This window comes from Seriola lalandi, unplaced genomic scaffold (assembly GCF_002814215.2).
Source record: "Seriola lalandi dorsalis isolate HSWRI2012SDOR001 ecotype SW California unplaced genomic scaffold, Sedor1 jcf7180002054975, whole genome shotgun sequence".
NCBI classification, from domain to species: domain Eukaryota; kingdom Metazoa; phylum Chordata; class Actinopteri; order Carangiformes; family Carangidae; genus Seriola; species Seriola lalandi.
This window is the reverse complement of record NW_019525525.1, coordinates 3,553-17,826: the sequence shown is the minus strand read 5'-3', so window position 1 is coordinate 17,826 and position 14,274 is coordinate 3,553. Positions and strand designations below refer to the sequence as shown.

Below are 14,274 nucleotides of genomic sequence, written 5' to 3'. Positions count from 1 at the left end.
TGCAAAGGGACCCTCACCCCACCGCTCTCTCTCTCCCATGTGGAAATCAGCTGTTTGGGTTTTAGCTCTGGTATTATATTGATGTCAAGTTGTTTAAATGTATTATGCGCTTGTATTTACATTATATACAGCCCCACTGATGATGTGCCGCGTGCTGCCTACCCTCAGACACAATAAGCATCATGTTATGAGTTACTACTCAGGTCCCTACATGTAGGTGTTTTAAGGCAGTGCTGTTTAGTTGCCTGATAATGTTCATGTCCATTATGGGCATGAGTTCAGACTCTTCCTTTAGTTTTTTCAGGATGACTCTTTCAGGATCTGTAATGAAAATACATGAATGGGCTGTGCAATGAGAAATATGACATGCTTATGCATTGACAGCTACTCAGCAGCCATTAAACTGCTGTATGGGAATACGCTGAATGATGATTCTTACTTCTGATACTTGAGTGACCTACATTTTTGTTTTGTGCTTTTGTTCTCAGCAGAGTCTATTCGCGATTCTTACATTGTCTTATTTTTGTGAGTTTGCTGTGTTTACATTTATGTAACAACAACCAGTCCAGTCAAAGCGCAGACTGCTTGAGCTGCTGAGGTAATTGTGAGAGCAGTTTTATTTTGTAGAGGTTTGAATTTATCTGCACCTTTCTGGATACAGTCAGCGCCTGTACCCTAAATACACGAATACACGCGCAGTTAAGTTGTGATCGATGAGTGACTTTATATATATTGAATTGTAGGCTACTTAAAACAACAGCACAGAAAGATCACTGTCGGTGCATAAGCATAACATAACTTCTTTAGGGTTTTCCCAAAGCCTGTAGGACAAACACACACGCACATACACACACACACACACACACACACACACACACACACACACACACACACACACACTCACTGACATCCAGCAGTGTGCATCGGGTTGTCCAGGCCCACTGACCGTTTTGGGGAAGGGCAGTTCAGCCCCCTAACTTTCCCCATTGGCTGCAGCTGCAGTAACTTCTCCTTCGTTTCTTCTTGGGTTGGCGACGACAGAGTTTGTTCTAACACCAGGAACGTGGCCGCGAGCTGTCAAAACTACCTGGTCGAGACTTTTCTCCCCTCAGCAAATCAGATTTGTTTGTCAGACTATTATCAAAACCATAAAAGGAAGAGCAAAAGTAGCCTTGTGTGAAAGGCTACTAAGAGCACAGAAACCAACACCAGGGCTACTGGAAACTCTACTCCTCTCTTGGACCGTGCTGTCAGCATGGTATGTCCACAACACAGACTCACAGTTCTGCTTTCACACTTTATTAACGATGTGAGCACTAATATCTGAGCTTTCTGTTCGCTTCTTGCTTTTGATTGTCTTTCCTGTGTTGTTTTTTTTTTTTTTCTCGTGGGAAGTTTTGAGCTTATCTGTTGTATAAGTTACCGTTAACAACTAGACTCCTTTGTCAGTTGCTTAACCCGTCGTGAATAAGCTTTAAGGGGATGTGGTTTGCATGACTTTGGCTAATCTCCCCTGTGCGGCTGATTTTCTGTGCATTGTGTTCACATGCTGCTCAACATGTTCAGTGACAGATATCTTCCCGCAACCCACAACTGTCAAAATATATCTGTACCTAAAGGCTATTGTATTGCTATTCATTTGAAATATGGATGCACTATATACTCTGCTGTACAGCAGCATAAACCAAACTGCTGTCAAATATATATATGGTCATTTTTCCATTTAGTAGCACATTGATCTAATTGTTATGTAAACACCTTCACATTAAAGCTAAAACCCAACACTTAAACCTCATAATCATTCAAATCTATTATGATGGAGTAAAGAACCAGCACAGTAATGTGCAGCTGTCCACAAACTTACAGACTGTAAGTTTTCCAAAATACATTTTAATGAATCACACACACATCTTTGTTTTTGCATTATATGTATAGTACAACATACTGTATGTAGAGGTATTTTTATCCTTCAGGCTCCTTTAGGTTTAGAATATACTGAAGGAGGGAAAATTAGTCTGATTGACAGCAACTCAAGTTATGCAATAGCGCACTGTGGGTTGTGTGTTTGCTGGGGGAACAGTATTAAATGTATTTTTTTGCAGCTTCTTAGGGCAGTGGCTTCCTTGTTACTCTGCTTCTTTATGCACAATATTATTCTCCTATGCTTTGTGGTCAAACGTGTTGACACAATGTCATTTGTGTGATTTTTTTGCACTGCAACAGATCTTGTGAGCCACTCATTTTAAACTCTGACACATTATAAAGACATTACAGTTAGGTTTTGGCTCTTGTTTCATTCCTGTTTCACTCACATGCCAGTTTCGCTATCTGATCTTCATCCTGCAGCAGCTGGCTCGAATGAAAGTTGAAAAAGTGTGGCAAGTTAGCTGGTGGCCTGATGAGTGGGAGTGTTTAATTTACTCTTCATCCAAGACGGGAGTGTTACAGAAATGTTGCTAGGTCTTGAGTTGGCAGATTGCCAAAGAGACATTTACAAGAAAAATGGCTCTGGCTCCTTTTCAAACATGATGTCGACATGTAAAATTGCATGTGAGAAACGAGCTTTATTTTGGCCATTTGTGGAGGGTTGGTGTGTAAACTAACACACATACAATACACGTGCTATTTTAGACAGTAATCTACATAATATGCAGACATACAAAATAAAGTTATATGTGACAATAATTTATTCCCACTTTATGCCCGTTTCTGTTCAATACCCTCTGTTGCTGTAATGGACACTTTAGAATGAATTATATGCATTTTAGGAAAATGATTGAGATGCAATGTTGTGAAATGAGGCTGAAAAAGGACACAAACAGGGCATATCCCACTGTCCCACAGTTAAACTTGCTCAGTAATGTGTATAATACACAATTTATGCAACAGTAACTGTCCATGTAGATAAAGGATAATTAAGGCTATTTTTCCTGCAAAGAAAATCTGGATGAGGGATGAGGAACCTGTGTTCATGGGTCTCAGATTTCTTTAATCTCTACATTGTAATGTAATCCAATACAACTCAGCAGTTTAGCAGTATTGGCGATGTGATTTTCACAAAGCGCTTTTTAAAAACTCCCAGTCTATTTCTGAAAACATTTCAGTTTAATAAAAGTAAAAAAAGGTATTTTTAGAGATTAGTAGGCAGGTTTGACCATTGCTTCATGCTTTTGTGCACTTACCATTACTGTTCACTGAAGAAATGCGGTTGCCTGTTTTTCAACTATCCCCAGAGATAGACCCTGACTGACCAATAGGCAAAAATTTACAGCCGCTGTGTGTGTGTGCTTTGTGCCTGTCTGTGTGTGTGCGTGTGCTGCGGGAAAAGGGGCTGTGGGGCAAGAAGATAATTTAAGGTTATCCAAGTATAGAAAAATAGAAGGAAAGAAAAAAACACAGTAGTTCTTTTGAAAAAGGCTGTAGCAAGGCCCAGAAGTTAGGAATAAGCATGCAGGATTTTTCCACAAGTTTTTAAGATGTTTTAAAAGTTAAAAGCATATTCAAGTCCTCCTTACAGTTTGACCCTTGAAGAAGAGGAAGCACAACAGCCTCTCACTTTACAACAGATTGCAATTGTGTTCGAATTGGTTTATTGCAGAAATTATCTTTTTTCAACAAAGTGCTGATACAGACTTACTGTATTGTTTCACAATGGAGGACGCAGTGAAATATCCAAACCTGTAAATCTGAGGACAATTTGAACTGTATCTGCATTTATGCACAGGCCTGTTTCAAGGACAGAATTTATTTTATGCTTAGGTTGGTTCTCTGTCAATTTGAAGTGCATCTTGTTTTTCTTTGACAGCCAGACTCTATATCTTACTTATATAACTATATAAGTTCAGGAAACCTTAGTGACTCAGAAGGTTACCTGAATCTGGAGGTAACTAGGATCATAACTATCTAACAACTAACTTTTATTGACCAATTAATGTGTTATAGTGTAGTCCAGTTTTCAGTGAAAATATAATAAAAAAATTAACAATTCCCATTTAAATTGTATATCACTCATATCACAATTGCAATATCTGTCACAATAATCGCAGTATGATTTTTTTGGAATATCGTTCAGCCCTATTTGCAAAGGTCTTGTAATGCCTGAGCAACAGTTCAGTGATATGAAACAGACAAAGGCCTCATGTTTGAGAAGCTTGGACCGAGTAAATCTGTGGTTTATTTGCTTTTTAAATAACCTGTGCAATTACTTGGTTATCAAAGTTGTTGTTGATACATTTTTACTAGTGACTGACTTATCAACTAATTATTTCAGCTTCTACTGCAACAAAAGCCTGTTTTGGTTGTCTTCAAAATGTTGAAATAAAGCCTTATAGCTTTCTCCTGCCCTGTTACCAACTATATTCGCTCCGTGGTCAAGCCGTGCACCTCAGCACCACCCACATTGTGAACCAATGTAAACTCAACACCTCCCAGTGGGTTCTCCTACTCACTCCCACCAACACGTCACCAAAGACCCTCACCCTCACATCTGCCTATGTAGCTACTGCTCTTCCCACTTCCCCTCCTCTCTATTTGTGTACGCATGAATATTTTTGTCACTCTCGCACGTCTCTGTGTATGTGACTATGTGTGTCCACATATTTCTGAAATCACCTGTCCTATCTGGCCATGTGTCTTGACCAGCCACGTACTTTTCTGGGTCATACACCTCTTGTAATTTTCCATTCTCACCAGCTGATACCAGCAGAGCCACAGAGAAATAATCCAGCTGGGTCATGTCCTAAAGCCAGTTTTGCTCATGCTAAGCCATTTTGGATCTGGTCCACTCATCTTTGCTAAGTTGGTTAGCAAGAGCATGTTGTTTGAGTACAGTCCTCTGATCTGTTGTTTTCATGTTTGACTATTATTTCTAAAAAGTGTCATCTAACATTGGCGTTATTTATGCATTTTTAAGATAAACTTCAGAGAATTCAGACAATCTAATCAACTTTTTCATTTGGATCATTTCCACATAACAAACCACAATAGGCAACTGGTTAATGATGCACTCCTTGACAGTGTAGACTTACAATAGTGTGCATCATATCAAACAGCACATTTTTATCGCTGCTAACCAAATGAATGATTTTAATGTGAAGCAGCAGCAGGAAATGTTGGGTTTGTATTAGCAGTGACTTCCCACAGACTTCACCCATAGGAATGTAATTGCAGAATGTAGATACAATGAATGGCAATAGCTTTAAAAAAAATGTTGCCCATAAATATCAGAATTAGGGTTTGATTTTTGAAAATCTTAAGCTCATAACTTTAAACTAAAATATTGAGTTCTGTTCTGCACACGGCACAGACATGATCTGAGAGTCTCACTTTTTCCCACATGGAGCATATTTTCCTTTTGTTTATTTAAAAAATTGGAAAGCAGCCCTAGTTACAGCACATATGTCTCACAGTTGTGTTTTCACACGGCAGGTGAGGGATTTAAGGGCCCGAGTTTAGCACACAGGTGAAACTATAACAACAAAACATAAGAGTGTCCCCACTTCTTCTTCCCTCCTCATGACCGTCAGTGGTCTTTAGCCTGTCCCCTCAGACGTCATAGACCTTGCATATTGTTACAGACTACTGTGATCCCTGATAAATGATAAGTTGGACACGGTGGGTATCTGCTGGAATATGAAACACAAATAAACGGGAAACACTCAAACACATTCAGGGTTTTCCATGTTCTTGCCTTACACACGAGTTTTGTTTGCAGGTGTCTGGAATATTTTGTCTTTCCACATCTATTTTCCATTTGCAAAAATAAAGAATAACATATTTAATTTTGTCTAGACTATTCAATTTAATAAGAAATCTAATATCAACTGATTTTCAGGAGGGTTTTACTTAAGTCATTCTTCTTCTTTTTCTTCTTTTTCTTCTTCCTTCTGTGTTTATGACAAGACTGAAAAGCCTTCACTAGACAGCAACGAGGACAGAGCCTGGCTGGGTGAGGGTCAGTCTGAAACTCAGCTTGCAAGTGTTCCCGATGGAGTTGAGACAAACGATGGAGACCGGCCAGCATGGGACTCTAAGATCCAGTATGTGTTGGCCCAGGTGGGGTTCAGTGTGGGCTTAGGGAATGTATGGAGGTTCCCATACCTTTGCCACCAAAATGGAGGAGGTGAGTATCTTTTAAGAAAGAAATGTAAATTATTCAACTCAGACTGATTATCATAGTAGCTCTCTTGACACCAGGAGGAACTTTGTACCTTTTTTTAATGGGGCATTTTAAAACAGATGCAAACATACGACAACACAACAAATAATAGGAAAATGTTCATATGTTCAAAAGAAAAGGGAAAATAAAAATGACAATAAAATGCTGCAGAACAGACACAGAAAAGTAGAAAAGAAACCATTAAAAGGATGTACAACGTGAGTAAGTTAGGTAACTTTATACATGGCCTTATATTTATTTTAATCTTCCCTCCTTCCAGGGGCCTTCATGCTGCTGTATGTTTTTCTTCTACTGATTGTGGGAGTTCCACTGTTTTTTATGGAGCTGGCAGCTGGCCAGAGCATTCGTCAGGGGAGCATCGGTGTGTGGAAGCACATCTCCCCAAAACTGGCAGGGATTGGCTACTCCAGCTGCATGGTGAGGATTATTTGTTAGCTGTGTCAAATAATAGCAAATATGGGAAAGCAATATAATGTATTCTTCTACAAGGCACCATAACTATGAAAAGTTGGTGTTTACACATGCAGCCAGGCTGCTGTGGTGGATTTTTCACGATTGGGTTTTAAAGATACGGCAACCATCAGTATTTTTAATATGAAAATATTCATAAGAATGAATGTCTTCCTCCACTGTCCTCTTAAAAAACCAAAGCATGTTCTCCTTTTTATCACCTTTCTGTCAACAACTTAACAACAACTTTCTTTTTATTACCAGCCACACTGTGTGTATAGTCAAGAAAGGAACGATGATGACATCTTGCAGCACTGTAATGTGAGAGAGGCAGTGTGCTGTGGCGCTCGCAGTTTGTTACATAACAGTTTCTATACAGACGAGAGAAGGCAAACAGAGTAGACAAGAACTTTCTGTGTATGTACAGCACACAGACGTATACTTGTACGCTTAGACGCCCATGCTTTTTTTTTTCAGACTTGTTTATTTTCCAAAAACTCTCATTGCTCTGTTAGTCCCAGTCAATGTTAGTGTCAAAAATTATTTTTACACTTTAAGCATACATTTCCCCATACAAGATTGAACAGGTTGATAATAACTTCATAACTTGTATATAAAGACATTACATCAAGGCTAACTCCTATCTTAGGTCATTTGAGGTTTGCTGTTCTCCACTTGCAAAATAGATTTTTGACCTTGAAAGAACTTTTCACAGAATGTACAATATACAAGTCAGCACATGCTGTGTCCTATCTAGAACTCACTATGTAAATAATGATAATACATAAAGTAAATCATTCATAAACCCTTTCTTCTCCTCTAGGTCTGTTTTTACGTGGCTCTTTACTACAATGTTATCATTGCATGGAGCCTGTTCTACATGGGTAATTCTTTCCAGTATCCTCTGCCATGGGAGCAGTGTCCAATCGATGTAACTACTAATAACACAGGTACTCACATAACTACACTACAAAATGGGATGTCACGTACAGTATATGCCAGTCAAAGGTTCATAGTGTTGACTGTCCTTAATCTACAGTGAAAGAATGTGCAAGTAGCTCCCCGACGTCATATTTCTGGTTTCGGAAAGCGCTAAACATCACAAATTCCATCGAAGAATCCGGAGAGTTTAACCCCATCATGACAGGCTGTTTATTGGCCGCTTGGGCAATTGTCTCATTGGCTATGATCAAGGGCATCAAGTCTTCTGCAAAGGTAAGTTAACATCTCTTGTAGTTTTCACCACAGGTAGCCCTGCATATCAACAACCAATACTCCTGCACACAAGCACACACTGATGCTTGTATCACCGTTACAAGAATAAGATGACACATTACACCTGTTTACTATCAGACAGAGACTTCCACACAAAATGTCTGGTAAATATGTTAAAGATAAGGCTACAGCTAGCAGCTAGTGAGCTTACTCTACCACAAAGGCCAGAAACGCATATAACTTTATTAATTGTTGAGCTTTAGAAGTGCCAGTAGGCAGATTTGATCACCTTTCCATGGCCTTCTATGACGCCTTTCAATCTGTTTCCCCCTGTTCCAGTCTTTGTGCTAAGCTAAGCTAACCAGCTGCTGGCGGTAACTTCATATGTAATTGACAGACGTGGTGGTATCAATCTTTTCATCATCAACACTCTGCCAGAAACAGGCACATGAACATATTTCCGAAAATGTCAAACCACTCCTTTCACATGTTCTGGCACAGAAATCATCCTCCACTTCTTTTTCCAAATCTTAGGTGATGTACTTTTCCTCAGTCTTTCCCTATGTGGTGCTCTTTATTTTCCTCATCAGAGGGTCGATGTTGGACGGTGCAATGGAAGGAATCACCTATATGTTTTATCCTAGAGTAAGCACAGGTTTTATTATGTGTTTCATCATATTCATGTAGTTTAGATTTTGTTTTTTAATTTCTAACTAAATGAATTTCAAATGAAAAATATTAGTTTTAGAAAGTATTAAACACTTTTGCACCTTTACAATAATTTAGACTTAATGAGACCTTGTTTTGTGACATTTTTCAGCTGGAAATTTGGGGTAATGTGCAGGTGTGGCGACAGGCTGCCACGCAAGTCTTTTTTGCCCTCGGTCTGGGCTATGGCTCTGTTATCGCATATTCTTCCTACAATCCAGTCCACAACAACTGCCACAGGGACGCGCTGATGGTCTCTGGCATCAACTTCATGACGTCTGTGCTGGCCTCGCTGGTAGTTTTTGTAGTGCTGGGTTTCCGTGCCAAGAACATTGCACTACGCTGCGTGGCTAAGTACGAATATGTGTGTATGTGCATGTGTGTGTGTGTATGTGTGTGTGTGTGCGTGCATGAATTTTAACTACCCATTGTCCATTATTAGCAACAAATTTTGTAGAACTACATTTACATAAGCCTGTCAGTTTGATCTGTATGAATGCAACATACTAAAACAGACAGAATTCTCTAAGTTATTCTCAAAGTAACTTATTTTACCAAAGTGCCAGAAAAATGCCCCCTGGTTTCACATAGCTATCCAATTTGCAGGAGAATATGAAAAGCAAATTATAACACATGCATGCACTGGATATCAAGACTGATGAAATACAACATTGGACTCAAGGAGTGGCTTTTGGAAAATATTGCCTTTTTCATTTTGTATTTTCTTATTTTTACTTCTTCCAGAAATCTTGGTCTGCTAAGCTCCATGACATCTCATGGATCTAACCAGCACTGGTGGCCTTGGTTCAACATCACTGATCCAAGCTCTGTGTCTTTAGGTGAATACAGAGAGTGGTACAGTCACTACAGCTCCATGGTGGGGCCTAACATCACTGACTGCAGTCTGGAGGAGGAGATGAATAAGGTGAGGGACGTTTAACAGATTCTTGTGGCTCTGTTGAAAAGTGTGGATGCACTAAATCAGTGATGTAGTAAGGGAGCCAGAGTACTCCACATGTCTATAGCAGATGTGGAAACACAGACACTAATCAAATCCATTATATATGTCCTGTATTAATCTATGTTGTAGGAAGAGAGACATCGAAGAGTTGCTTTATGAGGTGCCAGACACCGGCTTGCTTAAAAAAAAAAAAGAGGACAAATCAGGGACTCAACCTGAGGTGAACATTTCAACAACATAGCATGTAGGTGGAGCTCTGAATCTCCTAGGACCCCCAAGGAATATGTGAGGTGCTGTAAAATATCCAGCATGCAAGAGGAAGAAAACATATGGGACACTGTATCTAGTAGGTCCACAGGACAGATGGAAGCAAGCTGTGATAGAGGAGTGAAAGGAGAAACTAAAGAAACAGAGGAAGAGGTACTAAAAGTAATGTTATCTCACAGGGTTTATTTTATCACAAAATTATATATTCTCAAAATAAAAGCCATAGGAGGAGCACAGTTTGTACTGACAAGCTTTTTTTGCAGCAGTTAGGGGTACAAAAGCTTTTATGTAATTTACATAGTCAGGTGATGTAACTGCATTGAATATAGCCGGCAATACCAATCCCAAGTCAAATACTTTCACTGTCTCTTTTCGTGCGCTTGGAGCCACTAAAATACTTGTTTGCAATCATCACTCAATATTTCTCTGATTCTTTTTTTAGACATATTGTCACTATTTTTTCCCTGTGTGAGTGCAGGGTGTTGAAGGGACAGGCCTGGCGTTCATAGCATTCACTGAGGTGATGGCCCTCTTCCCAGCCAGCCCCTTCTGGTCCACACTGTTTTTCCTAATGCTGCTCAACCTGGGCCTCAGCACCATGTTTGGGACCATGCAGGGGATCCTCACACCTCTTATGGACAATTTTAGCCTCTTGGGGCGCCACCGGACTATACTCACCGGTAATACTGTACACACAAGTTAATACATGTTCAAACAAGTTAATACTGGACATTGCCTGCTCCTGATTATACTTAAAAATATCAAAAAAATGGATGATATTCAGTCTTGAGTTAAACACCAGAATGACAGAAATGAAGAACACGGCTGTGTCTGTTTCTGATAGTACAGTATATTATATCAGATGAATGTAATATGCTTTGTTTGATCAGTACCTTTATTATTTTCTAACACTGTCTATATTCCCATTTGTTTTTCAGTGTCCAGTTGTGCTTTAGGGTTCTTGATAGGACTGTTGTTTACCCAGCGCTCGGGTAACTACTTTGTGACTATGTTTGATGACTACTCAGCAACCCTCCCATTAATCATCGTAGTCATTTTTGAAACCTTCAGTGTGGCGTGGGTTTATGGAACTGATCGGTAAGAAACAATATCTCTGACAGATGTCACTCTTAAATTATTTTTGTCTGTCCTGTTTTCATCATCTTTATTTCTGATATTGAAATATATGATTCTAATATTATTATTTTCCTCCCCTGCAGCTTCCTAGATGATATTGAAGTCATGCTCAAATGGCGCCCCCCAGTGGTGTACAAATATCTCTGGAAATATGTTTGCTTACTGGCGATGGTTGGTCTTCTGGCTGCCAGTTTGCTGCGCATGGTCCTCAAAGGGCCCACATACACCGCCTGGAATCAAAACACAGTAAGATATTAGATAGTGGCTTTTTGTCCTACACAGAAGAATTTAAAGTCAAAATAACTTGTTATAGTTTATGACATATGTGGCATTTTCACCATGATACTTTTCCGTGTATTTATTCTCCCAACTGTAACCAGTTATCTGAATAGTTTGAAATACAGAACTTTAAATTTGTACTTTTAGTATCTGTGGATAATGTGATTTTTTTTTTTTTTTTTGTTAAAAGTCCTGATTATGATTTACAGAATTCTTAACCATCTTTGGTTTTGGTTATTTATGAATATACTATTATAGCTGTCCACAAAGGAATCATTAATCTAAAAGTAAAAGGTAATCTTTGCAAGTTTTTCATGGTCTCTAACAAAATAGCTGTTGAAGTGCTAAAACTATTTGCACTGTGAAAAGAATCTTGAGCATTGCTGTGCCTGCCCATGCCTGTCTCTGATATGTTCTTTCTCTTCATCTCTTCAGGCTTCTGAGATGACCCTTGAGTACCCTGGCTGGGCCCTGGCTATGATTGTTATGCTCATAGTCTTTGCTAGCTTACCTGTGCCTGTTGGCTACATCCATTCCACGTTGAAAAACCGCATGGTCCGTAACAGTGGCTCTGAAGAGGGAGGCAGTCCGGAGGTGCACCGCGAGTTGTACACCAAGTGTAACTCCACTGAGCAGCTGGATTCCAACTCCCACCACCGAGTCCCCTCTGAAGAAGACGAGGCTCGTCCCAGGACTTCCTTTCTGCCAATCGGCAATGAACACTATCGGCTCCTGCCCCAGCAGGAGGAGGAAGAAGAGGAGCAAGATACAGGGGTGTGAGCACAGCTGTGGGAGGGTAGTTGTTTGTGAAAGGACAACATTTTGAACCTCTGAGAGTGTACAAGCAAGAACCTGCTGGAGAAAGATGGCAAAGTGAAGGGAGGACAGTCATAGACAGAATTATACTTTATCAGAGGAAGAGTCTTTGGGATGTACCCTATCATCATATTCAAACAAGCGCTACATTGCTGACAAACCAGTTATTTTAACTATTCATATTAGTGAAAGTACACCACCACCTCAGCTCCTTCTTGTGCATCCCTTCATTCATTTTCTGAACCACTTGTGCTGTTCAGAAAATAAAAACACTCGCAAATACATGAAAAACAAAAGAAGCTGCTATATTTGGTAAAACATAGAATTTATCTGAAGTTTTAGATTAGGAAAATGTCAAACTTTCGTTTGTGCCAGCCTGATTTCCTGTGGGCCGGTAAAGTAGCTGGTGAATCGAGCAATGCAACAACTGACAGATATATGCTTTATGACAAGTATTTTTAACTAATGATAAGTATGGATTTGCATGAAAACATTCTACCTTGAGAAACTGTGATGTGTGTGTGTTTCTGTTGTGAATCAGTTTGTATGTTCAGTGAGAGATATTAGTATGTCAGTTAAATAAGTCTATTTTACATTGTATTTGTATCATTTTACCTCATAAGACCACAGCAATGTTTTTACATGTGTTCACACAGTGTTCAGTGTAGCAGTATTGTATTGTTCTAGATGAGGACTTAAATAAACCTCTAGATGGCACCAACCTGACTCAGTGAAGCCTTCACTCTTCACTCAAACCTGAAGCCATTAACACATTTAAAATATGCACTTTTTCATTTTGTGGTGATTTTTTTTATGCTTGCTTTGGTTAAGAAAGAGTAAACTAAAGATTGGTGAGGGGGTTTTCTTCATAAAGCTGAAGGCCATTTTAAAGTTGACTCAATTTGCTAAAGCGGTGAGTACATTGAACTAAGGATGGTTCAAATTAATGCTTCTGGAGAGATCAGCAGCAGTTGATACTTATTCATGTCAATATATGGTAAAAAAAAAAAGGCAAAAACTTAATCTACATCCATATCATTAAAAGACATTATTATATCATTAAGCAGCTCCTATGTGTTTAAAGAGCTTTGCTGCAAGGTTTAATTTTGTACAAAAAGACACTTTTCGGTGAAGCTAGGAGATTTCCCTCAAACACCACGTTTTATATTTCTATGTGAAACGTATGTCCATATGAAGTAAAATCATATATGTATATAAAGTATAGCCTATATATGCAAAAACTACATATGAAACCTCTTAGAAATTGGAACAAGATCATATATTGACATACATATATGTCTAGCTAATAGAAACATGTATTTTAGTATGTTTATATTATACACGTTACATAAACAACCCAAAGTTTGTCAGTATATGTTCATATTACATATGTAAATATGAAAGATAGAAATATATGTTTAAAATTAATAAAATATGATTAATTAAACCATAAACAGATAATATAATATTTACATGTGATATGTTTATATGTTATTTTAGTAAAGTTGGATTTTATTATTACTATTTCATATACATTATAAAGTTATATCTTCATATATCCAGAGGATGTGAATATGCAATTATAATATATCCTTTTATTGGTGAAAGATATGGTAACATCACTCTTGATACAGGGACACGTATGTTATACGTCATAAATCGTAGTATTGTAAGGCATTAAAAGTCACAGTATAGTTAAGCATAAAAAAGTTATTGTATGGTAAGGCATAAAAGGTCATAGTATAGAAAAGCTTATAAAAAGGGCCAAGATTTGAACCCAGAACTTTCTCACTGCATTACCATGTAGCCCTATCAAAAGGCATAAAAAAGTAATTGTATAATTAAAGGTCATAATGTTGCACGGGATTAAAGTCACCAATTAATCGAATGCGCATATCTGTGGACTGCGGGACGAAGCCAAAGTACCTGGAGAGGACGAACATTGGCACAGGAAGAACATGGAAACTCCACACAGAAATGCCCCAGGTCTAAGGTTCAGACCCAGAACCTTCTCATTGTGAGGTAACAGTTCTAACCACTATTTAACATTGCCATCCAATAAGGAAACCCTCATTGTAATAAAACATGAAAAGTCATAGTATAGAAAGGCGTAAAAATGTTATATTATGGTAACGCAAAAGAACGCATAAAACATCATAGTATAGTAAGGCATAAAAACGGCAAAAGACGTCATAGTATAGTAAGGCATGAAAACATTATTGTATAGTAATGCATAAAGCTTTCAAAAAACCTCACATTACAA

The 14,274-nt window shown here is 38.6% G+C and overlaps 1 protein-coding gene across 1 annotated transcript; it reads left to right on the top strand.

Annotated features, from left to right (window-relative positions):
• Positions 1-1,014: 1,014 nt before the first annotated feature.
• slc6a16a (solute carrier family 6 member 16a) lies at positions 1,015-12,737 on the top strand. Its single transcript, XM_023396309.2, has 12 exons — positions 1,015-1,258; positions 5,902-6,121; positions 6,438-6,595; positions 7,452-7,578; positions 7,668-7,843; positions 8,378-8,488; positions 8,664-8,905; positions 9,296-9,476; positions 10,258-10,459; positions 10,718-10,877; positions 11,000-11,162; positions 11,631-12,737. The coding sequence occupies exons 1-12, from the start codon at positions 1,256-1,258 to the stop codon at positions 11,973-11,975; spliced, it is 2,088 nt and encodes a 695-aa protein (XP_023252077.1). The 5' UTR covers positions 1,015-1,255; the 3' UTR covers positions 11,976-12,737.
• The last annotated feature ends 1,537 nt before the right edge of the window (positions 12,738-14,274 follow it).

Coding starts and splice junctions, on each gene's coding strand:
- slc6a16a (XM_023396309.2), top strand. Junction 6,596..7,451: donor TTGGCTACTCCAGCTGCATG/GTGAGGATTATT, acceptor CTTCTCCTCTAG/GTCTGTTTTTACGTGGCTCT. Junction 7,844..8,377: donor GCATCAAGTCTTCTGCAAAG/GTAAGTTAACAT, acceptor TCCAAATCTTAG/GTGATGTACTTTTCCTCAGT.